Source organism: Delphinus delphis, chromosome 14, assembly GCF_949987515.2.
Source record: "Delphinus delphis chromosome 14, mDelDel1.2, whole genome shotgun sequence".
In the NCBI taxonomy this organism is placed as follows: domain Eukaryota; kingdom Metazoa; phylum Chordata; class Mammalia; order Artiodactyla; family Delphinidae; genus Delphinus; species Delphinus delphis.
In genome coordinates, this window is record NC_082696.1 from 20,364,366 (window position 1) to 20,391,654 (window position 27,289).

General features: G+C 37.3%; 2 protein-coding genes across 10 annotated transcripts in view; one reads left to right on the top strand and one right to left on the bottom strand.

Annotated features, from left to right (window-relative positions):
* Positions 1–27,289, bottom strand: part of UTRN (utrophin) — a 497,409-nt gene that overhangs the window by 319,094 nt on the left and 151,026 nt on the right. For 7 of the 9 annotated variants that reach the window (XM_060029843.1, XM_060029847.1, XM_060029848.1 and 4 more), the window contains 9 exons: positions 25,598–25,685; positions 20,271–20,512; positions 19,927–20,107; positions 17,834–17,979; positions 16,959–17,171; positions 7,673–7,786; positions 6,521–6,676; positions 2,664–2,834; positions 730–909 (listed from right to left, as the gene is read on the bottom strand). In XM_060029843.1, the coding sequence (XP_059885826.1) occupies positions 730–909; positions 2,664–2,834; positions 6,521–6,676; positions 7,673–7,786; positions 16,959–17,171; positions 17,834–17,979; positions 19,927–20,107; positions 20,271–20,512; positions 25,598–25,685 (1,491 nt within the window). Of the gene's footprint in view, positions 1–729; positions 910–2,663; positions 2,835–6,520; positions 6,677–7,672; positions 7,787–13,919; positions 14,017–16,958; positions 17,172–17,833; positions 17,980–19,926; positions 20,108–20,270; positions 20,513–25,597; positions 25,686–27,289 lie in introns of those variants that run through there. The other 2 variants (XM_060029845.1, XM_060029851.1) reach the window with 2 other exon arrangements.
* LOC132436872 (large ribosomal subunit protein eL39) lies at positions 20,946–21,274 on the top strand. The gene has a single exon (XM_060029853.1). The coding sequence runs from the start codon at positions 20,971–20,973 to the stop codon at positions 21,124–21,126; it is 156 nt and encodes a 51-aa protein (XP_059885836.1). The 5' UTR covers positions 20,946–20,970; the 3' UTR covers positions 21,127–21,274.

Below are 27,289 nucleotides of genomic sequence, written 5' to 3' on the forward strand. Positions count from 1 at the left end.
ATTCATCACAATGCCATCATTTGTTTTAGGTTGAACTAAATTTAAATTGCTATCAACTGAAGGGCTTCTTAAGTCTTTTCAATAAGATGTGACAAATGTCACACTAATATAAAAGCAAACAATCAAAAACTTAATTTTATTTAAAAAAAACTCATAGAATCATCTACATCTTAAATCCTATGGCCAGGGTAGGGGAAATGGTCCAGCAAAATACCAGCAAATTCAAGTTAGTCTTTCTTTCACTCTAAATAAAACCTATAATTTTAGACAGCGCTCTAAAACAGAAACCTCAATTCATCTCTGTGCACTAACCAGGCAAAAAAAAAAAAAAAAAAAAAGGAGGTACTCACAGTATATGTCTTAGAATTTTAGGACTGGAACAGACTCTACAGATCATCTGTAATATAAAAACCCTGAAAACCTTGATTTCACGCGTAATAAATGTCTAAAGCTAAGAAACTACTTTTCCAAGAAAGTTCCACTAACTGAAGGCAGATCTTGCTCTCCAGTTTTCTTTTCTCTGTTTCATTTTTATCAACCTATTACCTAAATTATTATCTAATAATTACTACTACTGTTATTATTATTATCTCAACCATGAAAGAACTACTTTTCTTTTATGATCTAGTATTTGAAAAGAAAAATGGAGGTTTTTTCCCAAGATATGGAAGCAGCCAGTACATTACAGAGTGTGAACCTCAGAAATGCATCAGTGAAAAAACACCATACCTCCAGCGTGTGGCACTTTCCGCGAATTCTATTACAGAGAAGTTGGTAATTCTCCAGCACAACATTCAGCTCAGACGTCAATTCCTGGCCACCAGAGGGCACTTTTGCAGCTAATAACTTGATGTTGTCCTTGAGAATCTTCACTCTCACCTCCTTCTGCAACACATCCTCTTTCGCCCTCTGTTCCAAGACAGAATGAACTTGAAAACTGGCTCCCTGTCTCAGGAACCAATTTCTTTCGTTTTCAAAAAATAACTGAGCCAAAATTAAAACATCCAGATGATTCTAACTACCTAATCTGAACATTATGAGGTAATCCCTACGGAGAGTGCTTGCGAAATAAGAATGCTAACTACAAAATTTCACTCATTATATATCCCAATGTACACAGTCCCCATGCAGACATTTTCATTTAATAACAGCACTGTTAACACCTAAGTTATCCCAAATTATGTTTACTGACAGGAGGTACTTTCAAAGTCTGGGTCCATAATAAGAATTAAGTGAATTAATTTTAATTGATCACTGGAAGTCAAGCAAAAATGGAAGTGCACCATGGTAGAAGTATTCTTTAAAAATAATATAAACATATTTTCTTCTGATAATTAACAGCATTTCAAAGATGACAAAGTTATACTGGGAAGATCTGATCTAAAAGTAGCTTCCTGCCTGACTCTCCTTCCGTGCTTGATGAAGTCTCATACTCAGGAAAATCAACCTCAAACAGCCTTTCACTTTCTCTTGTAGCTTTCTTTACTACTTAATGATTTTAAATTTCTCTAGGTTGGGATAAAATAATTAAGTGTAGTGGTTTTCTTAAAATCCTAATGGTTGTTTGGCAGAATAAAAATAAAATGTTGCCCAATCAAGAGTTTTAATCTCGTTTTTCTTAATTCTCATTCCTAGTGACCTTAAAAAAAAAAACCAAGAACAACAACAAAAAAACCCCACAGAACTACAATGTCAATAGTGCAAATAAGATGGTTCTTAACATGGTAGGCTACCTTTAAAATACCTTATATACTGAATAGTTTTAAAGTTTCAAGGAAAGCTACACTAAAACAAAGTGTTTCTGTGAAAATACTACAATAAAAGTCCTTTTTATTTATTTTGACTCATACACAATAATGTATTGGTGAAAAAACAATCCTTTTAAAAAATATCTGCACAGATGTTTGCTTTTGTTATACTTGTAGGCAAGTTGCAACTCTTATTTTTTTAAAAGTAGCTTTTAAGACACTATCTCCTTTGGCTTCGACACTGAAGGACACTTGAAGCAGTGTTGGAAAAGTGGGAATGATGTCCAGTTCTTTTATTATATAAAAAAAGAGAGTGTGCAAGACTACTGACACAGAAATATAAGTTTACAGCAAATACATCCTGTGGACCGAACTGATATTAAATCCCTTGACGACGTTCCTAATGTTCCTCTCACGTGCTCCAACAAAATTTTGGTATTCATGTGTGCCCCATGTATTAGCTGGAAGACTACAGCTGGTGAAATAAAGATAAACCCCAACCTAATTGGGAAGTCTCTCTTGTTCTTTACAAAAAATAATTCTTCCTGAAAATTTCTGGAAGTAGATAGTGGTGATGGTTGCACAACATTGTGAATATAATTGCTGCCACAAAATTTCTGAGTCATTCACTGTGGCTCACCAAGGTCCTAATGTAAGACGTTTTCGCAGGGGCCCTCAAGACTCAACTCATGGGCCAGGTTAGCACGTGGACTCTCAGCTTCCTAGCCCTACTAAAATCATGGCAGTTGACCCTCCTTTCTTTGTTGTTGTTTTTTTTGTAACTTGAAATCTTACTGTGAGAGATTATATGTACATTATCAGGCCTTACAGCTAGGTAGATGATTGACTGATGGATTAATTTTAAAGGGAGGAGGGGAGATAGAAAGTCTCTTGACCCTGACTGTCCAGCCTCACCTTCATTTCCTCCACAGCACTCCCAAGTTCTTCTGGTGACTTGTACTCAAAATCCCTCTCCAGGTAGTCTTCTTCTGCTTGGGCCATCCATTCCTGCATCTCTGCCAAGTCTTTTTTCAGGTTCACCACTTTTTCCTGACTTTCAGACAACCTATTTTTTTGAATAGTAATCTAGGAAGGAAAAGCCATTCACTCGAATAAACAAATCCTGATATGTTAAATGTCAGCTTCTAGTTTCTAATATCAAAAGACACAGTAATAACTTTCCACGAAGAGTCTTAAGGTTTAAAATTCAGATGAAACTCTGTATACATTTTGTGCTGATGCTGTGGAATATAAGCAATAATGAAAACAATAATTATAACTGGGATTTGGTATCACATTTTGGACATTAATCTGGAAATACCTATTATAATTCTGAAAATGCATAACTGTTGACAGAGTAATACTCAACTGAAGGGCTCTAACCTACATCCATAAAAGCATATATTTCAAGGAAATCTACTATAACCTTATTTATGGGGGGAAAAACCCTGAAGCAACCAAAATGTCCACTTTTTCCTTTTTAACAGGATTCCCCATTAAGACTGCACTTTTTAAAAGCAGAGAAGAGTAGATTGCTATCAAAGATGTTGATACAACACTGCCTTACAAAATTTTGGTTTTGATAATCTACTGTACTTGTATATTCCATACAGATACAAAAAAGTTACATTAGAAAATAGGTATTTGTCTGAATCTGGTTCAATAGCTTTTTTTACTATTTTAAGAAGCCTAAAAATATCTTTCAGAAAGATCCCTCTAACCACACACTGACTTCTGTGGGAGAAGATATCATACCACACAGATCATCCAGGGCTCACTTCACTATTCAACCTCCCACTCAAATGAGATCTCGCAGTAGTAGTCACCCTGCCAGGGCTTGCTTGGCTGTGACACTGATGGTGACAAAAGCGCAGTTCAGGAATAGGATGGCTCTCTCGAGAGTAAGGGGGAATACTTAGTGGCCCTCCTGTTTCACTCTCCAAACAGGATCACAGTCATAAAAATAGACAGGCACTAAATAAATAGGAGCTTGGATTTCAGTGCCCCACATGGCACTCAGAGAGTCTACTGCCAGCAATATACACAGCCCTGCTTCCCAAGTCTTGTTGATCTAGTGGACTTTTTAAAAAAATACAGATTTCAGGGCCCCACTTCCCCAAAATTCTTTTTACTAGTAGTTTCCAAACACTAGTCAGTTATATAATATTCATGGATCCACAGAGAAGTGAGAAGAATAAAGACACTGTAGCAAACTTTTCAAAAAAAGAAAAGCTGAAAATTATCATTAATTATCTGAGATTATATACTTTCTACATTTTGGCATTAAGATGTTTTTCCTTTCATGATATCATGCATATAATAGACTGTTTTTATTTGTTGATTTTATATATCTATCCTTTCTTAGAAAAATAAAAATTTGGCAACACTATGTTTGTCCAAAATTTCTTCAACCTTTTACTACTCAATGATATACAATAGTCTAGAACTGCTTTAGATAATTACATAGCAGGTGGCTGCCTCCTTGCTGAAGACACTTAAAAATTCCCCATGTATTTATTCCCATACTTTGAAACAATAATAATCCAAAATTAATTCTATGTTGTCATATGTGTATTATGTATATATGTAGATAAACAGATACACAGATCTAAATATCTACATGTACCTAAGCATCTATCTACCCATCTAGCTATTGTCTTTCTTGCTCTTCACTGTGACTTCCAAACCAGTTTCCTTATTTACTTCCTAAAAAAACCCCAGCTCCTTCAAGCACATGTCATCAAATTATAGCACACTTAAAAGAGTTTGAATTTGGCTAGAATGTAAGATGACATTATGAAAGTATTTTCTTAAGTGTGACAATGATACTGCAGTTTTGTAGAAGATTGTCCTCATTCATGGAAGAAGCAAGCTGAAGTATTTAGGAGTGAAATGTCATAATATTTTCGACTTCCTATCAAAACTACATATATAACAAAAAAAAAGGTATGCGTGTGTGTGCCTGTGTGTGTGTGTATGTATGTAAAGAGAGAAGGAGGAGAGAGAGAAAAGGCAAATGGGGCAAAACATTAACAACTGGCAAATTTAGGAATGGCTTATGGCCGTTCTCTCAACCATTATTTCAACTTTTCTTTAAATTTGAACTTGTTCAAAATAAGGAATTTGGGGGCAAACAAAATAAAATACTCGGGGATGCAAATATAAAATTTTCGTGTATCAACATTAAACAAAAAACATTGTATTAAGAGCTATGTACTATCTACACAACTGTCTGTGGGGTATTCCTGCATTTCACATTTTCTCCTCTTGTTTTTTACCCCTCTCTCACTCACTTCAGCTGTATGCAACCTCACTATTACTTCACTAACAAAACAAAAGCAATCAGAAGACAACTACGTCATATTCCCACTGTACACATAGTTGCCTTCCCTTCATTACCACAGAGGGACTACCTAATAGCAATTCTTTCACTTAGAGGGTGGACCTCATCCCCTCTTGCCTAATCATAGACTTTGCTTCAGCAATTATCTTCTCTCAATCTCTTCTGCATCATTTTCTCTTTCTAAGTGAAGTCCTTTTCGGCATGCAAACTTCCAGTAATACCCCTTATTTTTAAAAATTACAAAAACAGCTCTTTGGATCCCCATGTCCCTTCCAGCACCTACCCCATTTCTCGGCTCCCTTGAATAGAGAAATTCTCAAGGTTGGTTACACTTACCCCAGTACTTCATTTGCTTTCCTCTCCTCAACATTCTCCAATGTGACTTTCTTTCCCACCACTCCACTGGAACCACTTTTCTCAAAGTCCATAAAAGCGATCATCTTGTCAAGTCTAAAGCTTGCTTTCCAGTTCTGATTAGTCTCAGCAGTCCTCGGCATTGAGCACTGTGAAAAGCTCTCTCCACTTGGCCACTGGGGCCTCACGCTCTCCTGGCATTTCCCCTCTGGCTGACCTTTCCTTCTTAGCATCCTTGGCCAGCGGTAAGTGCTAGAGACCCCATTTGCATGTCTCGTAATCTTGAATTTAATCCTTCCAGTATGGAAAGCATCACTTCACCTGCTCCCACAAAAGCCTCTCCTTGAGTCTTCACCATTTCAGTAAACAGCACCACAATTCACACAAAGTGGAAGCTTTGCAAAAGTCCTGAGCTGTCATTAACTATTCACTTTTCCTCATATCACATATCTAATCCATTACTAGACTCCCAGCTCCACTTTCAAAATATAGTGCAACCCAACATTTCTCATGACTTCCACCACTATCTCCCTAGTCCAAGGGGCCATCCTCTCTCTCCAAGGCTGCAATAACCTTTAAGTATTCTCCTCATTTTTATTCTTGCTTTCCCAGAGCAAATTATCCACATGGAAGCCAGGGTGATCTTAAAAGATCTGTCATGTATCAATTCCTTGCTCAAATCACTCTGCCTTCTATGTAAAATCATACTTGAAATAAAAGTCAAAATCTATGCTTCAAAGGCCATATACAGTCCATCTCTACCTACCTTCTGACCTCGAATCTTCCCATTCTCCAACCTGCTAACGCCTTCCTTCATTCTATTCCAGCTACAACAACTTTCTTGTTCTTTATTGAATATGTCAAGCTCATTCCCACCCAGGGGCCAAAGGTACAAGAGCACCCTCCCTTCATTAAAAAAACATGACCCAATTCTGGCCCCAGCCTGCCACCCATGCTGTAGTTATTCTAGACCACAGTTTTTCAAACTGGATGGGCTATAACATCAGTTTACTCTGTCAAGAGAAGCCGCTATCTACCTCTTGAAAACCACAGGCAGTGAAGTTTAAAATCTCACCTCTTTGCTACATTTCTCCAGTTGTGTTTGGTAGTCAGCTAGTTTTGTTTGCATCCAGGTTTTGATTCCAGCAACTGGAGAACTTCGAAGGTTAGCTTCTATTTCTTTCATGTCTTTCAGAGATGATTCAATTGTTTCTATTTCATTAACAAATGCCTGAAAACATAACATAAGCCCTTGTTGGGTTCATGCCTATATAAGTAGATGCCATTATTACAGTTTGTCTGCCTGTATCCCTGCAAATATTTTAAGAACAGACTGCTTGGGAGTCAGGACTTTTAACTACTTAAGAAATATGGTCTTAAGAAATTCATTTCACCTGGATGTTTCATATAGCCATCTACCAAATTAGATTGGAAATACTTGACTCTCAGCAGGGAATAGTATTTTAATTAATTTAGAGAAGCCTAATGATTTCAACAAATATAAAATGCGAGAAGTATTACTGGCAAACTTCATTTGTAAAATATGTTTTTCTTAAAGCCTCACCATGTGGCACAATAAGAGCGATATACAACTGGTAATTATGACACTAAGATTGTCACCGTACATAAAACAGCAGCTACTGGGCTTCCCTGGTGGCGCAGTGGTTGAGAGTCTGCCTGCCGATGCAGGAGACACGGGTTCGTGCCCCGGTCTGGGAAGATCCCACATGCCGCAGAGCGGCTGGGCCGTGAGCCATGGCCGCTGAGCCTACGCGTCTGGAGCCTGTGCTCCGCAACGGGAGAGGCCGCAACAGTGAGAGACCCACATGCCGCAAAAGAAAAAAAAAAACAGCAGCTACTAATGAACTAAAATTGCTCTTATGTTCTACACCCAAAATTTAATGTGAAAAAGAACAGATACATGTATATGTATAACTGAATCGCTTTGATGTACACCTGAAACTAACACAATATTGTTAATCAACTATGCTCCAATATGAAATAAAAATTTTTTTAAATTCTATAACCATGGCCAAAAACAGAAATATGAAAAGTCAGTCATTTGTTGACTAGCTATAAAGTCAAAAAAAAGTTTATGATGAAAGATATTTTATCTAGGTTTATTGTCATGTCATATTCTTACAATTTTAATAAGAGCAGCAAATAATAAAGAAGAAGAAGAAAATGTTATTTAGTACAGCAGGTTCCCTAGATCAGCAGAACTCACAGAGCACTCGTCAAGCTGTCTTTGTAGCCCTTCGGCATCTCCTTGGACAGCCTGCTCTTTCATTAAGAAGTCTTTCACACCATCCATCCACTTCTCAATGACTTTTGAATCAGCCTAAATAAAACACAATAACAAAGGGGGATATTACTCAGTGGCATTCAACCTACTACATCTCAAGATTTATTGCTACTGGGAAAAAGGCAACTTTTCAAAACTCTGATAGCATCATTTTCATTTATTTTATTTCTTTCTTTTTTAAACTTCCAACATTGAAAATAATTATTTTCTTCATTGTTGCCTAAAATCCTCATGAGATGATATCTTGCTGATCATTCTAAAAATTTCAAAACACTCCCCAGTGAACAAAGTTATTTTGCTTAACGTGAGCAATATCTATGATTAAAAATTCAAATTAAAGGTAAAAAATGTTTTTCTGGGTATAATCGGCTTAACAATCTTTCATTCTCATATAATTTAGAACAATTCTCTCCTTAAGCTGGCTACTCAAAGCAGGAGTAAATAAATAGCACAGTGGAAGGAATACAATAGATTTTTCTTAGTTCTGCGGTTCGATGCCTTGTTATCTAAGAACCCAGTATGGTCCACCACCCAGCTCCATTCTTTCATTCAACATTTACTAAGCACCCACTGTAATCCAGTTACTGTGCGTGGTACTGGGGGGAATGAGAAAGGGAACATTTTGCAGAAAGAATGAGACTTCAGACAGGTAGTAACACTGGAACTGGACCTTGAAGAATGCAAATAATTAGGTCCAACTTGAGCTCCAAAACTAGAGTAAAGTGATGGTCATTTCTTTCCAAGGTCCCCCATCCATCACTGGTTAGTCTGATTTGTTATTTTCCCTTGCATTGAGCTGAATTTGTTTCCTTGTACTTTCCTCAATTATTTGCTTCTCATTCCTCCCTAGGAATGGAAATAAATTAACTATTTTATTCAAAAATAACCTTCAGATTGGAAGGCAGCCACTATGTCTTCCCTTAGTCTTTTAGTGATTAAACACTCCCAATTCTTTCCATGATGCTCTAGTACATGATACCCAGATACTGCAGTCAACACTGTGATCAACATGCTCTGAAAATTACATCAACTTTTTAATGTACTTAAAATATGCCACCGAGAACCAAGTACTCTTATCCTTAAAATGTTGCAATGAATGACAAAGATGGAACCTAACTGGTATTTCACATATCGATATTACATTCAGAAAACGCCATCTAAATTTTTTTCAGTTTTATTTTTCTTATTGTAGAGTTGGGTTTTGTTTCCTTCATTTTTTTAAATTTGTTTAGATATATATTATTCATAATATTATGGTTAGCTAAAACTCCAAAATTCACACAACTACCTCAAAAGTACATTTTCCCTATCCCATATTGTTTAACTGACTTCTGTAATAAATTCAGAACTTGATATTTATAAATATTAAATTTTGCCTTGTTATGTTAATGATACTAGTTAACACTACAATAAAAAGCCAACAGAATGATTTGAATTTTTAGTCTCTCCACTTTCTTATCAGCTGTGCCTCCCAGCTTTCTCTTATCTGCAAATCTGACAGTGAGCTATCCTTTTTCTGTTGGGTTTTTTTGGGTTGGGTTTTGGGTTTTTTTCCAGATGAAAAATAAGGCCAATTACAGTGCCTATCTGAGCATTCCCCCATGAGGACACCATCTCATTCATTAACCAACAAACTTTTAGCTTCGTTTTCAAAACATGGGAATCAACATAATTCTAGCATCTAAGTAGCTTTCCACTTCCTTCTGATAAGGTTATAAGAGATTTTCTCAAATACTTTGCTGATATCAAGATTTACCCAAAATGATAGTTTGTCAGCATATTTGAACTAAGTGAGCACACATGAAATGTGAGACTATGAATCTGTATTATCTAATAATCTAGTAACCCTCCTCCAAAAAATAAAAAAAAGCAAGCGGTACTTAGGAAATGAGTTCGGACAAGGCTTATGAGTGGTATCCATGCTGACTCCTGGTGACCACATTCTTTCCTAAGCACATGGAAGATCTCTGGTTGATCATTCATTTACAGCTTTGCCAGGAACTGACATCAAGCTTACTTCAGGTCTTTAGCTTCTAGAAAATAATGTTCCCCCTTATTTAGGACATTCACCCATCTCCATTTTTTTCTAGTAATTTCCTCACAAGTTGCATAATCGGACCTTGAGATCATGGGTAAAATCCCACGCTACTCAGGATGTAGACTTAGGCATCTGAAGGACTGCGTCATTCTTCCATCTAACTCATAATTCAGGCTCTAATGCACCCTCAATAATGACCATTCTCCACTTTCTAATTTGCAGGGTCATTCTCTGATGAACATGGGAAGCAAAAAGTGCTTATATAGCTGGGCCTTTCTGTCTACTCTTTTCATGTTATACCACCCTGTGCAAGCACTTCCTCGTTCCCCTTCTCCCGAGCAAGCTTTGAAAGCCCTTTCAGTCACACTGTGCAGTTTCCCCAAGCTTCCTTTCCCTCTGTTCTTCAGCTTGTCTGTCACTATTCTCACACACCCACACTACTCTTATATATTTTCAACTGGTGACATATCTCTTCTTCTGGGTTTGCTCCAGCATTCTCAGATCTTATCCTAGAAGACTGCTTAGGAAGACATGATCAGGGCAGGGTGGAGTGGGGTGTGTAAAAGATAAAAGTGCAAAAACAGAGAAAGTACGAATGTATCTGTAGAGTTCATAAAGGGCCTTTTTAACTGTCCATTTAACTTGTTACCACTTCGTGCACTGTTAATCTCCAGCCTGAACTTTTCAAGAATGCAAGGCAGCATTACTGCCGTGTAACTGGGCAATTCATTAAATCTAGTTTGGAATAAGGAAAATGGATAGTCTGCTGGGCCAAGAATTTTTGAAGTTTATATGGAAGCGTTATATTCCAAGAAGGTTTTAACCACAATCAGCCTTGATTGAAGCAAGAAGCCTCAGTGATCCCCATCATTGGCACAGGAGAGGAAATTCTATGGCATCGATCCCCTTCCTCCCTCCTTCAGACACATACAGACCCTTGTGAGCACACACAATTCACACACACCTGCCCCTCCTCTTACAGTGAAACATGAGAAGAAAGAAAGAGGGAAGCAACAGACACAGACAAACCACGTAGACCAACTGATCATCTCAATAGGAACAAAGAGAACAGAGAGGAATCTGAAAAGTGTTTTCATGACTAAAAATCCTGCAGGTAATCCTGACCACACTGAGTTCTAAGACAGGCAGTGTGCTCCATGAAAAGAAAGACCAAGGTCTGAATACGTAGTCCAGCACCTTACCGGCCATGAGGGCTTGAGAAACTCATTTCTCAATTTCTCTTCAGGGAGCTTCCACAGCTCACCTATAAAACAGGAATAATAACAACTGCCTCGCCTGATTGTTTTGAAAAACAGAGATGGTACAGAGCAGGTATCCAGTAAATGGTAGCTAGTATTACTCAGATCTACAAAACCAAGTGCTTTACTACCGAGATTAACCCCATGAAAGAATCACCACTTCAGGTTCTGGTGTCTATTCCTAACAGACACTTCACAGGAATCAGTAGCCAGGGTGAGTACATATTTGCATAAGCATCCGTTTAATGTGTTTAAATGCTGCCAACATTAATGCTTGTTCCATCACATAACTGTTCAAAAGTGGCTGTTTGAGAGAACTACTGCTTATGACAGTTCTGACTAGACCCGGCTAAATTCAGCTCAGCAGAAGGAAGCCAAGTACAGGAGGAAAGGCCCAAACTCTAGAAATGCCTGATAACAGAAGCTTCACAAGGCATCCCTACCCTGTGGCTACAGAGCGCGGGAAAGGTTTTTAGATCACTAAGATCACTACTAGCAGCCATTTGTGTGCAGGTAAATGCAGGAGACAGACAGCTCTGCCCTGCCCTCTAGTATCTCCTCTTTCCCTAGAAGGAAAATATTATCTCAATCCACTTGCAGCAGATGTTTCCTGTGCTTTTTAAAAAAAACAGAATCTGCTCATCTTTAGGTCAATTGTACAGCAAGGAGGTTACAAAGAAAGTGAAGGTGCTCACATGAAGAGTGTTCCTCTGCCCATTTAAAACTCACTCAGCTGATGCACTTAGGAGGCTCCAATGCACAATAATGAGTATTTAATTTTTTCACCATCTACATCAACTCGCAGAATGAATACAGGAATAGAGATATATGGAGATATTTAAACTGGGTAATTTCTAACTTTCTATCTTCTCTGGGGAGACTTCAGTTCTTTTAGAGCAATACGAAAAACTTTAAAATACTAGTAAATTTCTAAAATAAATGTCTCTTATTATTTCACATGCAACAACAAACTGTAAGTACTAATCTAGGGTAAGCATTTCTCATTCCTATTTATACTCATAAATTCTCAAAGAAATATAAAATGACTAATATGGTAGTTTTGAAAACCAAAGTATGGAACACTCTTGTTTGGAGGGGTCAAAATACTACATTGACCATCACTGCTCCAAAGTGCTGATTTGTAAGCACTTTGGATGAGCAACACCTGCTGCTGGGTCACAGAAAAGGAATGTGAGGTCATTAAAACAATTCCTTTAACCCCATGCACCCCATCTCCTAGCCCCCAGCCCCTGAGCCAGGGATAGAGGAAATCTGAAGCCTGGTAACTCTGGATTCAATACAATAAGATTCCAAGGTACACAACTTCCTCCCAGGATTTCATTTACAGCTAAATTCTTGGCATTTTATTTTGCTCCTCCCCCATCTGTTGGAATGTCCACAGCTTTTTAAGCAGCCAATATCTAACCCAAGATATAGGCAAACGAATTAAAACAGTATTTTAAGGCAGTAGGGTTTTCTGTTTGTTTTATAATGTTCATTAACCTCAAAACACTCTAAAAAGTGTTCCCTTGCTTAGTAAGGAAGGCCAACAGTGACTTTGCTACTACATTTATTTAGCAGAAACCACCAGAGTTCTTAAAATTAAGGTTCAGAAAGCACCAATATTCCCTTTATTAAAGTAAAATGCATTCAGAATGAGAAAAAAAAACTCTTATGAGATCATTCTATCAGTTACATGTTACCTAGAAAGAATTAAATCAGCTATACTGCATATTTTTGTTAGAAAATATTTACCATTGGGTTTTTACCCTGAAATGTGTTCCAAAGTAATTTCTACACCTGGTTCTGCATGTCTCAGAGCTCCAGCATGTCCCCTTCCCCACTCTGCGTGAGAACACAGAGTGTTCAGTGTGTGTCTTTGCTCAGCAACCGAAGGAAGAGGTATGACTACATGGGTGTCCTGCAAGGACAACTGGGCATTTAGATTTTATAGGTCCAACCTCATTAGACAGGACGTGTGTGTATGATGTCTGTAGGCACCTGCAAGGCAGAGCCTTTCACATCCGCTTACCTGCAGCACACCAGACAAGGTTCCTGTGCTCAAAGAGCTCATGCCCTGGGGGAGGACAGACAGGCAGGTCTCGCCATAATAAATAAAAGCTGGCCTGAGACAGGGTTCTTGTGAAGGTGTAAACAACGTGTAGAAGAAAAGGGAATAATTAGCTGCAGGTGTGATGGTGAGTAAGACCAAAGACTGCTTGTAAAAGCAGCTTACACTTAAAGGATGAGCGGAGGAGGCTGGAATTCCTAGCAAGTAAATGACATTTCCGGAGAAAGGCAATTGTCCAATGTATTCTTTGTGACCCACCACACTGTCTCCCCACCCGAAGCAGTGCACAGGAGAAGATGCAGACAGGGCTCCAGGGCAAGGAAAGGGCAGGAGCTATGAGATGTTCATGAGAGCACTTTGTACTATTATGGCAAAGACAACCAGATCCTTTCCAGAAATACAACTGGCATCAGTGTAGACAGTGAATGTAAGAGAGGAGAGGTTGCAAGCAGGAGTCAGATTTAAAGGGTAATGGGATTATCAGGGCAAGAGATGACACGAAAGTCTGCAAACAGAAGAAGGGGCTAAAGAGGCAATCCAAAGAGGAGGGAGCATTGGTAAATACCAATATAAGGGAGTTTTGTGCGGGCCTTGAGGACAGTTTCACAATTTCATGGTTATACGGCCCTGCAGGGGACACTGAATACAGGAAAGGAAATAATATGAAATACCCTACCCTTGCAGCCCCTGAATTCAAAAATATTATTGCTGGTGATAAATAGCGTCTTAGGAGTTTATAATATTTAATCCCCATAATTCATAAGAAAGTAATGTCAGTAAAATCAACAGTGAAAATATTACCTTTTTTGTGTATTTTTAAATATTTTGCTTCCTGGAAGGAGTGGTAGGTCTTTCCATGAGAGTTTTTAAAAGCACCAATTAACATTTTAATTCTTAAGTACAGGAAGTGAGGTCATTAATTTGGCATGGAATAGATAAAAAAAGAAGAATTTAAGAACATATTTGAGCATGACACTGTGAATAACAATGCTGGCCCAACCTCTACCTGTACAAAAGAAATCAGCCATGTAGATAAAGGAAATGCAGGCACATAAGGAAAACACTATTTGTCAACAAATAACAGAAAACTAAAACTTGCACATAAACAGATAACAAGATAACCGGACAAATATTGTAGGATGGTAGGAAAAAAGTAACTGCATAGCTATGAAAATACTTTCAAAGTTTAAATGTGCTGTGTCAATGAAAAGCATTATTATTTTGAGTAGTGGGATTGATACTCCAATCCATACTCATGCATTTGTGTACCGTCTATTTACATATCCCTCATGGAGTTCCAGTATCATCTGGTTCTGTCAGTGTGGAAAAAATGATTCGAATTAGTAATACTCAGGAACTTTTCTTCCTGACTTTGAGTATGTTAACCTCGGCAAGGATCACTGTTAATGTTAGCTGCCTCCAGGAAAGGAAATGGTATTGGGGAAGAAAGGGAACTCTAAATGCTCACTCTCAATACTTCTCGATTATTCAATGTCTTCAGTGAGCAGTATTTATGTATTTCTTATATAATTTAAAATGTACTTTAAAAATAAACTTTGTTCCTAAGAAACATCATCATAAATTGGCACTGAATCAAAAACCTACTGTACTTCATGCCTTAAAGACAAGTAGAACTTGAATGCCTAAAAAAAAAAGATACCAGGTCGTTGAAAAAGGAAAAACAATTTTAACCTGTAAATGAATATTCACTGCAATTATCTCTAGGGGAAAAAGTAAAAGTTTTTCTAAGTGAATTGTGAGTAATTAAGTAACAAGCAATTCCTTCAAAGCAAATAAAGGAGCAAAAATGTTCTTTAGAAATAACTATTTCAATAAAGAAGTTGAATTAGGGAATACTGACATCATCAACAATCTTGTAGTTAGGAAACAAAAAATAAATTAAAAATTTGTAATTTACATTCCAAATCTGTTACTGTAATAAAAGCAATCAAAAAAAAAAAAAAACTAAATATCCAGACACAGGTGCTTAAAGTGAGATATTTTTAATGGAAATAAATGTGGCATATGCTCCAACTGGCCACCTTAAGTGCCTGGATTTGCTACATTAGTAACAACCCAGTAAAGCCTAAATCTGGATTACTATCACCACAGGACTCTATTTTGTGTTTTGGAGGAATGTTTATTCTCTTTAATTTCCATATTAAAATACTGGCATGCATTTAGCTAACCCTAAAATAAATACACTTTTAAGAGTCAAAGGAGATTAACCATTAGATTAATCTTCACCTGTAAATTTCCCGAACTACATTTCAGATTTAAATATGAAAACAAAGCAATGATCTTTGAATTTGATCAAAAAAGAACTGTGAAAAACTCATGAAAAAAGAGTAAGTATAATCCAAAAAGTCACAGCTACATGAGCTGTGTGGGAAATACTTAATCCAGCATTGCTCAACTTTGGCACTACTGACATTTGGGCCAGAAAATTCCTCCATTGTGGCGGTTTTCCTGTGCATTCGTTGTAACCTTGGCCTCTACCCACTAAGGTGCCAATAGCACCCGCCCTTCCCCACAGGTGTGACAACCAAAAATGTCTCCAAACATTAATAAATGTCCTTCTGGGAGGAAAATGACCCCTGGTTGAGAACCACTGACAATCCAATGCTTGGATCATAACCAAAAATTTTAAATTATGAATAAGGGTAATTTGGGTTTTTAAAGTTGGAAAGAATTGCAATTGAAGACAGACAAGGGGAAGTGGATCCACTCACAAAATTAAATGAGCCAAAAATACTGAACCACAAAAAAAACCCTCCTCTTCAAAATTAGTGGTTTGTTCTAATGAGATCTCACTGTAAAACTGCAGCTTAAACTTAGAGAAAACCACTTCCTTCCACTACCACCACCACACACACACACACACACACACAGAGCTCTTGCCATCTTTATTCTCCTGGTCATGAATTGGAATTGCCCATTGACTCCTGTGTCAAAGAGCTTCCCTCCAAGTTCAGTGATCACCACACTTGCTGCTCTTTCTGGATCTCTTCACACTGATCTGTATAGTCTACCAGCTTCTACCACATGTTCTCTGATTTTGTTTTTTAAAACATAATTTTCATAAATTTTGTCTCATATATATTCATAAATTTAATCTCATATATATTCTCTTGGGATCTAAATCCAAATATATATATATATATATATATATATATATATGTAAAATCTTCAAATCCAAATATATAATATATACATATACACACACATATATATATCCCCAAATCTAAATCTCCTATTACTAACCTCATTTTATTCACTGAAAAATATTATTGAGTGCCTTCTCTGTGCCAGGCACTGTACGAGAAGTATACCCTGGGATACATCAGTGGAGGAAAAAAACCCACAAAAGACCAAGGTAAAAGGCACTGGGGGGGGGGCGGTAGGGAAGAGGGTGCGATTGGTTCATTCTTCATCCAGACCTTTTCTATTAGAAAACCAGGTGATTTGGAAACTTCGCTACTTCACTTCTCCATCTTCCTCACAGGTGAAATGTTAAAATTCTGACTATCCCATCTGACGTGGACTTTGACCACTTTCTCCTACATCCTCACATTTATCCTTTCCTCTGGAACTCTCCATCCAGTTGACCTCTACCAAGAAGCCTTTTTGCAAGGCCAAAGGAAATAAATGTGTTCCACAGCACATTAAAAGTATGTCTTTGGTTGGGATTTACACATGCCAACTTAAGTACGAAATAAACTTAAGTTTATTTATAAATGGGGCCAGAAAGAATGCAAAATACTCAAATAATAGTTAGTTACTGATAGTTACTATTTTACTCTGTAATAAACTTAAACTCCTAAACACCTTTAGATTTACCTCAAAAGTTCTGAGTTTGGGGGTAATTTCTTCAAGCAAATGCAGATCTTTGGAAACCTTGACCTTTAGTCTGTTCCACTTTCCTTGAACATCATCAAATTCTTGCTTATACAGTTCTTCTACATCTGGAGAAACATTTTTCTCCAAAGCCTTTGTTTCTTCTGCAAGTTTATGCAGTATAGGTTTTTGATTCTCTAGGATTTCATCAACGGCCTGGAAAACAGTTTTCAAGATTAAAAATACACACAATAATTTGTCTGTGCAGATGTAATAATACTGGCTATAAACAGTCAGTCACTTTTTTAAAAGCATTTGATCAAAAAAGAATTGTGAAAAACTCATGAAAAAAGAGTAAGTGTAATCAAAAAAGTCACAGCTACATGAGCTGTGTGTCGTTTAGACACAATGTATCCTCTGCACTAAAAACCAGCAGAAAAACAGGCCCAGTGAGGGCCCAGTGTGCTGGGCTCCATGGTGGATCTGTTGCATCTGATGAAATAGTGCAGAGGCACATATCTTAAATGACCAGGGAAGCATTTTCATTCAATACAGTAAAAGAACAACACAATCAATTGTCTTCATTTCATTAAAGATACTTTATATGGTTGAGAATTTTAAGCTAGTCACAACAGAAGGAGAAAAGATGCTTTTATTCTATTAAAAATATTTAATAACTATCTTTTAGCTGAGGTCCTACATTATAGTGATTAACCTTCAAATTATAAGAAATATAAGAAATGTTTGACTAATTTTGACCAAAACTGATATATTTTTTAAATAGCTGAAAAAATATTTCAAAATATGTGATATGAGATATTAGAAATGAGCCTAAACTTCTTAGGTCTACAGGTCTTAGGACCTATAATATATATTACCTTTTCTTCCTGCAGGGCCTTCTCCACCTTTACAAGATCATTCAAGACATTCAAAGACATCTGGGCCTTATTTTCGGAATCATTTAGCAGATCTGTCAGCGTTTTCAATGTTTCCAAATACACACGTCCAGGTCGGCTCTTCAGTTCTGTTTTTTGAAAAATACTTACTTTGAGAAAATAATGGCAGGAAACTAATATTGTTATACATACTGTTTATCTTCCTATTTAATACGTGAATTCTAATACATAAGAAGTTAAACTCTGTAATTAAGATTAAAAAGGGTCTCTGTTAGAGACACAATAAATCACTGCATTGGCATTTCTGAGAGTCATATAGTGACTTCATTCCTGCGGATGTTGATGTTTGAAATATTAAGTAACCCACCATCATTTTTCTTCATTTCATCATGATGAAATGACTCTCTGCAGATGGTACTACAATGTTCCTTTTGTCTCATATAATCTCCTTTTCCCCAGCAGCTACACAAAGAATAAAAGGAGACAAAGATCCCCTCAACCAGTCTTCCTCTAAGTTCAGGCGTGCAGACAAACTGCTACCCACAGAGGGGTGGACGTTACGCTGAACACCACAGCCAGGTCGCACAGGTACCCTGAGAAATAACGGCTGCACGAGGCAGCTGGAGTGATGTCTACTTCAGCCACTGATGTCAAATTTACAGACAAGCAACACTTGTGTGGAGAGGAAGCCAGCTCATTTGAAGCACAAAGAGGTGAAACCAAGTAGCAGCAAAAGTCACAACAGCCAAAGGGTGGAAACAACCCAAATGCCCATCTACAAATGAATGAACAAACAAAATATGGTGTATACATACAATGGAATACTACTCAGCCTTAAAAAGGAAGGAAATTCTGACACATGCAACCCACACAAAAGAACTTTGAGGATAAATGAAAAAAGCCAGTCACAAAAAAACAAAAAATGTATGATCCCACTTAGGTGAGGTATACAGACTAGTCAAACTCATAGAAACAGAAAGTAGAATGGTGGTTGCCAGGGGCTGGAGGGAGGAAGGAACGAAGAGCTGCTGTTTAACGGGTACAGAGTTTCGGTTTTACAAGACAAAAAAGTTCTGGGGATGGGTTGTACAACGATATGAATATATTTTCCACTACTGAACTCTACACTTTAAAATGGTTAAAATGGTAAATTTTATGTATATTTTACCACAATTAAAAACAAAAAAAAATAAATAAATTTACCAATTGTTTTAAAGTTAAGAAACTGAACATTTAAACTGCCTTGTCAAAAATGAAAGCATATTTTGTAACAGCAAATTGAAAAGGAGGTACTCTCAAACGCTTCACAGTCTAAGTTAACTGAATTCAATAAACAAAGAGTATGGTGGCCAAATGCCTTTCCAGAAGAAAGGAAACATGATACATTTGCTTACCATGCACATACAGAGTCTTACAAGTCATTACATAACCTACGATTGCTGCAAGGAGGGGTATGGTTAAGTGTGTAGCTGTTTAGCATGTACTCCCCATAATGTTACATAATACAGCACAATTCCTGACTGAAAAGCCAAGGAGAAAAAAATATAATATATGAGGGATGAGCTTTCAAAACCTTTAATAGTTAACTTTCCCAAACCAGGCTTATTTCAGAAGTAAAAACTCTTGAAAATTTTTCAGACTTTGAAAGAGGAACACGATTTCTTTGAAAAGAGGAGATGGCATTGCTAAAACTTTAACCATTTTGAGCAAACAGAAGCAAGTGATCATTCTTTTTAGGCCTGCTAGTAATGATTATCAGCTGGCCTCCTTCAGTGAAAAGGAGAAACAACATCCCTAAAAAAACTCTTTAAAAATCATCATGTCCTATTAACCCAATTTTAACAGCACATAAAAGCTGTCTGCATTTTTACAAACAAGGGTGAATCTAGGAAATAGTCTGAGCGTACTTTAAGAACTGGAACAGGACCAGGCACAGAGGAAAACAGAGTGAGGCTGGTGCAAAACAAGCAAGTGTACTGAAGGTCTAAATATTGGGAGTAATTTTTAAGCTAAGGCAAACTGAGAAGGGAGACGGTGGACTTGTCTAATAAAAAAACGCAACAGAATGGGTCTACCGTTCTCGAGCTGTTGGTGACGCTCCTCTAAATCCTGTTGCACAGCTTGGTAACGGCCCACAAAGCTCTCAAAATCCCGCTGAACAAAATCCGGGGCAGAAGGCTGAGACTTCAGGGCTGAGCAGCTTGCACGCAGCATTTCAATTCTGGGGTGGTGGCTGCGGAGGTCTGTTAATTCTTGCTATGAAGAGAAAATATGACCACATGATTCGCTGAAGATGAACATCCTCACAGAAAGTTAATCAGAGCAGAATTAACCTAAAGTTCACGATACAAGGAGCATCTTCTTTAAATACAGGACTGGACATAGAAATCTTTCACGTTCTGGATGGTTGTGTCTTTACCTGACAGGAATCCTTCAAGCTCGGCAAGGACTGCTGGGGACATTCTGAAAAGGGCGTGTGGTTTACCCACTCCTCCTTTGTCTTTATGGTCTTTTCAAGCTCATCAAGGTGCTTAAAAAAAGCATTTATATCTTGCTGTAGCTGAATCTTTCTTGCTCGATCTTCCAAATGCTGGGATATATTCTTCCATTCTGATAATATCTTCTCCAGAACGTTTTTTATTTCTTCAGTAGGAAGACCTTCTACGCAGACATGAAAAATAAGCAGACACTTCATAAATCATTACAAAACTTGTTTTGGATTTGTTACAAACATTCTAACCTATTCAAAATAATGAGGCAACGTCATACATAATGATCACTCCCCTAAGTCCCTTTTAACACAACAACATTGTAATGATGCACTTAAAAATAACTATGTTTAATTCCTTGATAAAAACGGGAGAGGGGGAGCTTAAAATAGCAGGTCAGGAGGGGGATGGCCAACACAAAAAGCACATCAGTCGAGTGTCAGCCACTGCCTTTTCTACAGAACATGTGTCTCCATCCTTGGCAACCTACTGTTCTACTAGTTTCCAGTCTGAGCACGAGAAATAAAATGAACTGTCTGGACTTGTCTGGGGCTCTGACGTCAGAAGGTAGACCCTCTGTCATCAAGAAAAACAGCTTGATTCTATCTGCGGCTGGATTTGATCATCGCCATGTCTTCTCACAAGACTTTCAGGATCAAGCGATTTCTGGCTAAGAAACAAAAGCAGAATCGTCCCATTCCCCAATGGATTCGAATGAAAACTGGTAATAAAATCAGGTACAACTCTAAGAGAAGACATTGGAGAAGAACCAAGCTGGGTCTATAATGAGCCTCACATATGAATTCACACACATTATCAGAACATCACTAGTGTCTGGAACAGCTGCCTGTGTTTGATGCTCTCTCCTCTTGAGCTTTCCTCATCACTGCTCACTGTGTAGCTCTGTAATAAACATGTGAACCTTTTGTTGGAACTGTTATTGTATTATTCTGGTTTGTGATGATGTACTGAATAAATACTCCTCCTATCAGATGTAAAAAAAAAAAAAAAAAAAAAAAAAGAAAAACAGCTTGGCTAGAAAAAGGAGGAGGCAGCTTGAGACTTGTGATCAAACCACAGGTCACAGGAATTGCAAAACGAATGGCTGGAACTCCTAGTGCTGGGAGCAATCTGGTGAGTGCAGGAATACTACACCAGTAGCCAGGCCCAAGAAGAATCAGCAAGCCTACTGGGAATGCTACACACAGACCAGTAAATGCCAAAAGATCAATGCAGTGCTAAGATTATCTACTTTAGAAACACATCAGGAAACAAAATGCCATTATGTTTATTACTGTCATCTCATAATTTTGTCTCATATTTTTGAGAGGCAGAGAATGTTCATAGAAATAAGTTACATATAATAGGTTTTATCATAGTCCTCCTCTTAATATAAAATACCATTGAATCATTGAAAATTACTATGAAAAGGTATGGGAAATCTACAAAGGAATCGACGTCCTGAGGAAAGTATGCACGTTGAAAAAATGGGTTTAACATCTTTATTATTAGAGCAGAAGCAATAAAACTTTGTAAATATATGTAATCAAAATCCAGGGTAACGAGAGCTCTAAAGGGAAAAAAAAGGCATGTAAAACAAAAGGTCACTTAGGATCCACAGATGATGCAAATTTTGAAAATTTCTGTAACACACCGTATCCACTGAAAATTAGAAATGCAAACGTGACATTACATAATCTGAATATATCACCCATGTCAATTGCTGAAGTAAACTGTCCACCATCACACAAGTAATAGAATATTACACCTAGACAAAACATTCACACCACAGTCCAAGTTCAATTATCCCTGTTAATGGAGGTCATAAACTAACTAAATTACCACTTTCCTTTTTTTTTTTTAATTAACTAATTTATTTATTTTTGGCTGCGTTGGGTCTTTGTTGCTGCGCATGGGCTTTCTCTAGTTGTGGCGGGCGGGGGCTACTCTTTGTTGCAGTGCGCAGGCTTCTCATTGCGGTGGCTTCTCTTGTTGCACAGCACGGGCTCTAGACACGTGGGCTTCAGTAGCTGTGGCACGCAGGCTCAGTAGTTGTGGTGCACGGGCTCTAGAGCACAGGCTCAGTAGTTGCGGCACCCGGGCTTAGTTGCTCCGCAGCATGTGGGATCTTCCCGGACCAGGGCTCGAACCCGTGTCCCCTGCATTGGCAGGCAGATTCTTAACCACTGCACCACCAGGGAAGTCCTAAATTACCACTTTTCTGACAATCTGAGCAATGGAGATCTAGGCTGTGCGCCTGCCAGGTCATCTCTATTTTAAGTGGGCAAAGGAATAGTATCAGCCACTTCATTTACATGTCAGGACAATTTATGGTTAACAAGAAAGAAAATTAAGCTGGCAAATAAAGTTTTGAGATGGAAAATTATCACCACTAATCCAGAAAATCGGTAAGAGGTACTCATTTTAGGTACTAGGGAAGCTGAAGAAACTTCTTCCATAGTTTTTTTTAATTCACTGACAATATTTCAGTATCCATTTACCCTTTCAAACCAATTCTCAAAATTTAAATCTCCCTCCTCTAAGCTTGATATAGTTTGGACCAGTGTCAAGTAATAAATAAAGCACAATTTACATCTTAAAAAAGGAAAACTGTATATGGTCTTTTAAAATAATTGTTTTATTCCCAGAGATCCAAAGTTGTAGCTTTTTCTGTTTCTACAGGACATCCAACTCTTAGATGACTAATCAAAAGCCAAAATCAATATCCCATCCTTTTATTAATTTTCTAGAAGGGATAACGTATAATATATTCCTGTCACTCTCACTTGACTTTAGCTTTTCAATCTATCACTATTAAAATCAAGGGAAATGTTTACAAAACATAGGATCATCATCAAATTCCATAGGCTTATATGTTGATATACTGGGAATTCTTTTTGGAGGGAGGTGGTAAAAGAAAATTTTACTTCGGCAGCATTGGGGAAATGTATTACATTAAGGTAAATTCATTGAGATTATTTGAATTTTTTTTTTTTTTTTTTTTTTTTTTTTGCGGTACGTGGGCCTCTCGCTGTTGTGGCCTCTCCCGTTGCGGAGCACAGGCTCCGGACGCGCAGGCTCAGCGGCCATGGCTCACGGGCCCAGCCACTCTACGGCATGTGGGATCTTCCCGGACAGGGGCACAAACCCGTGTCCCCTGCATCGGCAGGTGGACTCTCAACCACTGCGCCACCAGGGAAGCCCGATAAGGTGTTATTTATATTTGAAATTTTTACCTGCATTAAAGAACTTTTTTTCCCCCACAGACCCAGTGGCTCAGGGGAATGTAAAGATTAATATTTTTGCCAAGCAGTTTTACAAATGATTCTTTTTCTCGCCTTGCTTTGAAAGGCTTTTCTTATAAACCCTATTCCTTACTCCAACAATAAGTGCTTTGGAGGTCTGCTGAAACTCTCCTTGACAAAAGCCACAGACACCCACGGCAGAATTAGGAATATTAGTTTGACGAGAATCTTCTAAAATGTAGCTTTTAATCTTTATATTTTTTGACTTTTTATTATAGAAAATGGAAATATATACAAATAAATAGAACAGTAGAATGAACGCCCTGTACCAATTACCCAGCTTCAGTAATTAATGACATTCTACCATTCTTGAATTATCTATATACCCCTACTCACTCCTCACCCATTTAATCATTATTATTATTTTCACATTTCTTAAAGTAAAATTTACTTACATTGAAATACATGAACTGTGCTGTTCTGAGAAACCTACACACACTTATCAATACATAGAATATTTCCACCTCTCCAGAAAGTTTCCTAGAGTCCCTAATGGATCAATCACCCTCCTCCAACCCAGAAAACCACATTTTAAAAAAAGCTTGGATTATTTTTCCCTCTGCCTTTTGAAAAATATGTTGATTTATTTTGTATATATACTGAGGTCACACACACATACATACACAAAAGTATGTATATGCCCAGTATATGTTCATTTATTTAGAAATTATGGAAATGTACCACTGTCATAGATCAATGTACCACTGTCACAGATCATTTGTACAGCTTAATTCCTTCCTTCCTTCCTCCCTCTCTCCCTCCCACCCTTTCTTCCCTTCCTCCTTCTTTCCTTCCAAACAGAATAGTATTTTCATTCAAACTCCATCCTAGCTAGGTGTCTTACTACTGGGTGTGGACACCCCATTTGCAGATTACTTTTTCAAGTATTTATTTGAAGGGACCTAGAGACAGAGCGAGAATATGATTTCCCTTGAGATACTTCAATAATTACAATAAATTGTGTGTTAAATTTATGTTAGTTACAATCATAGATTCTTCACTTCTACATCGACACTGTAGCTTGGAAACCAGACTTTATCTGGGTGATGTGGGGTAATTTCATGAGTCTATGAACTGAATTAAATTCATGTCTGTGTCAGCTTTTAGTGGGTGTGGCAGAATCAGAGTGCAGAGATTCATTTATTTAAAAAAATCTGTTATTAAAAATTTTTAGGATGGGGTGGGAAGCTTAGAATTTGGGACACTGGTCTGAATAGGGTCTGTATGTTCAGTTTAATCTTCTCATTTTTGGGGAGTGTCTGCCTTTTGTTAATGAGAGTAAAAGTGGTTTTTAACATTTCCCACTGTCATTCCACTTTATCCATGATTCTAATTTTACAGTACTGTATTTTACTTCTCTACATGTGGTTAGCAGTAATCCTACTGCTGCTTTAAAACCAGAAATGTTGAACCGAAATGAAAGCACAACTGGGTGATTCTCCCGGCCTTTCCTTCTCTTCAATACATTTGAAATAAATCCTAGGCCATGGATAATTAATGTAGAAGAAGTTTCTTTACAGAGTGTAATTTGCCCAGAGTCTGCTTATGTAAGGATGCAGATATATGATTCAGTTCAGTTAGAAAAGCACATCAAATTCTTCAGTAAAACAGATGTTTGAATAATTACATCACTGGTTTTCTCAAACTAGTTTCATCAAAAACTTCCAGCACGGTGAAGTCTGGTAGGACCTTTCTACCTAATGCATGTGAATTAAGTTCTGTGACTTCTCTTGTAGCACAGAAATGTTTATAAAAAATGAAATTATCTGTTTTCATTTGACTTTCACGACTGCTGTACCAAACCTGGTTTCCTTGGTTTAGCTTATTTTGTTCCTAAAGATCATCAACTACTATAACAGAGTAATGGGTCACTTGGATGATGTAGTTTTAAGAATTGACTCCCACATGTCTGGCAAAGTATTGATATAAAAAAAAAAAATCAAGGTTCTCACCTTTTCCCATTTGCTCCAAAAGGATTTGTCCAGTTTGGTTTAATTCATCGAGTCTGGAACTTCTTTCCATCTGTTCCTTTTCTAATCCCTGAAAATAAAGTCCCAATATAAGAATAGTACAGACTTTCTTCTCAATATAGTATTAATGCTTACTGAAGTTTTTATATTTAATGTCCCTCCCACACTCTCTTAGGTGGGAGTTACAGTCAAAGTTTACCTAAGAAAATACCAAGATAAAGCTATGCCATTTCAAGCTACCCTCCAGAACGCTAGAGATGATTAAATTTCAAAAGGTAAATTCAAACAAACAATATAAAATTTTGGTTTCCTTAAAAATGCTCTACATCAAAACAAAAATCTTTAAAAGTCTTTACTGAATTTGTTACAATACCTCCCCTGTTTTATGTTTCGGTTTTTTGGCCGCAAGGCATGTGGGATCTTAGCTCCCCGACCAGGGATCAAACCCACACCTTCTGCATTGGAAGGCGAAGTCCTAACCACTGGACTGCCAGGGAAGTCCCTGGTTTCTTTTATAAGAGAAAAAATTTTACACTACATACATGAGTTCCTATCAGGAGGAGGTAATTAAAATTAGTATTTTAGATCCAGAATATTTATTCACATACATGGCCTCAGTATACTCCACACCATAAAAATAACAGTTTGACTGAAATGAACTGAATGCACTATGAAGACAGAGATCACCAAACAAAAATAAATTAATTAATACGAAAGACAGAAATAATTTAAGCCCAATATCATTTGTTGGTGTTACACTAAGCATAGGGTCTAACACAAACTTCAACTACCAGCATAATTCATACATAAATTTTTAACAATAACAATATGCTTTAGGACCCAAAGCAAAGTATTTTATCCTTTATATTCAAAGAATGGCTCTTAATTTTAATATTTATGTCTCTAAGATTTTATATTCTCAATGTCCCTATATCTGAGAGACAGGGGAAGACAAGATCTTCCAGAATTAGTTAGAAAGGGCTGAGCAAAACCATGGACACACATACACACACATGTGTTGTATACACAGTCACTATTTGAAATTTCTGCATTTGATAATTATCTAGCCACTCAAATAGTGTCCAAAATAGCACAATCAAAGCATCCAGGCAACCCATATTACTTCAACCAGACAACCTAGAGAAGAATCCCACTTCTAGGGTCTACAAATGTAAGCACTATCAAATAAATTTAACTCTCCTATTTTGATCCACACAAACCTTAATGTGACCAAGTAAAACAACCATTTTTATAGTCAAAGATCAAGAAAGAACAAGAGATTCTACGACACACCACTAATCTTTGTTAAACTAACTATCAATGTAAAAAGTCACTGTCAAACTGGAGAAAAATTATTACCTGCTTTATACAAACTGATTTTTGGCTACTTTTTTTATGATGGTGGTCGATTAGACTAGGGATTCTCCACCCAGGTATTGCATCAGTTGGAACAAGTTATTCTTTCACTAAAATAAAATTAAGTTGATACTTCCCAAATTTGCAAGAAAAATTAGTGATTAAAGCAATGGTTAAATTTTCTTTATTGTACATTTTTCTCAGATCTTTGGCATCTACTACTTCTTGTCTAAAACAACAAAATAAACGAACTTATAAATAAAGGTAAAACACAGGAACTGCCAATCATGCCTTACATAAACATACACAATTGTTACT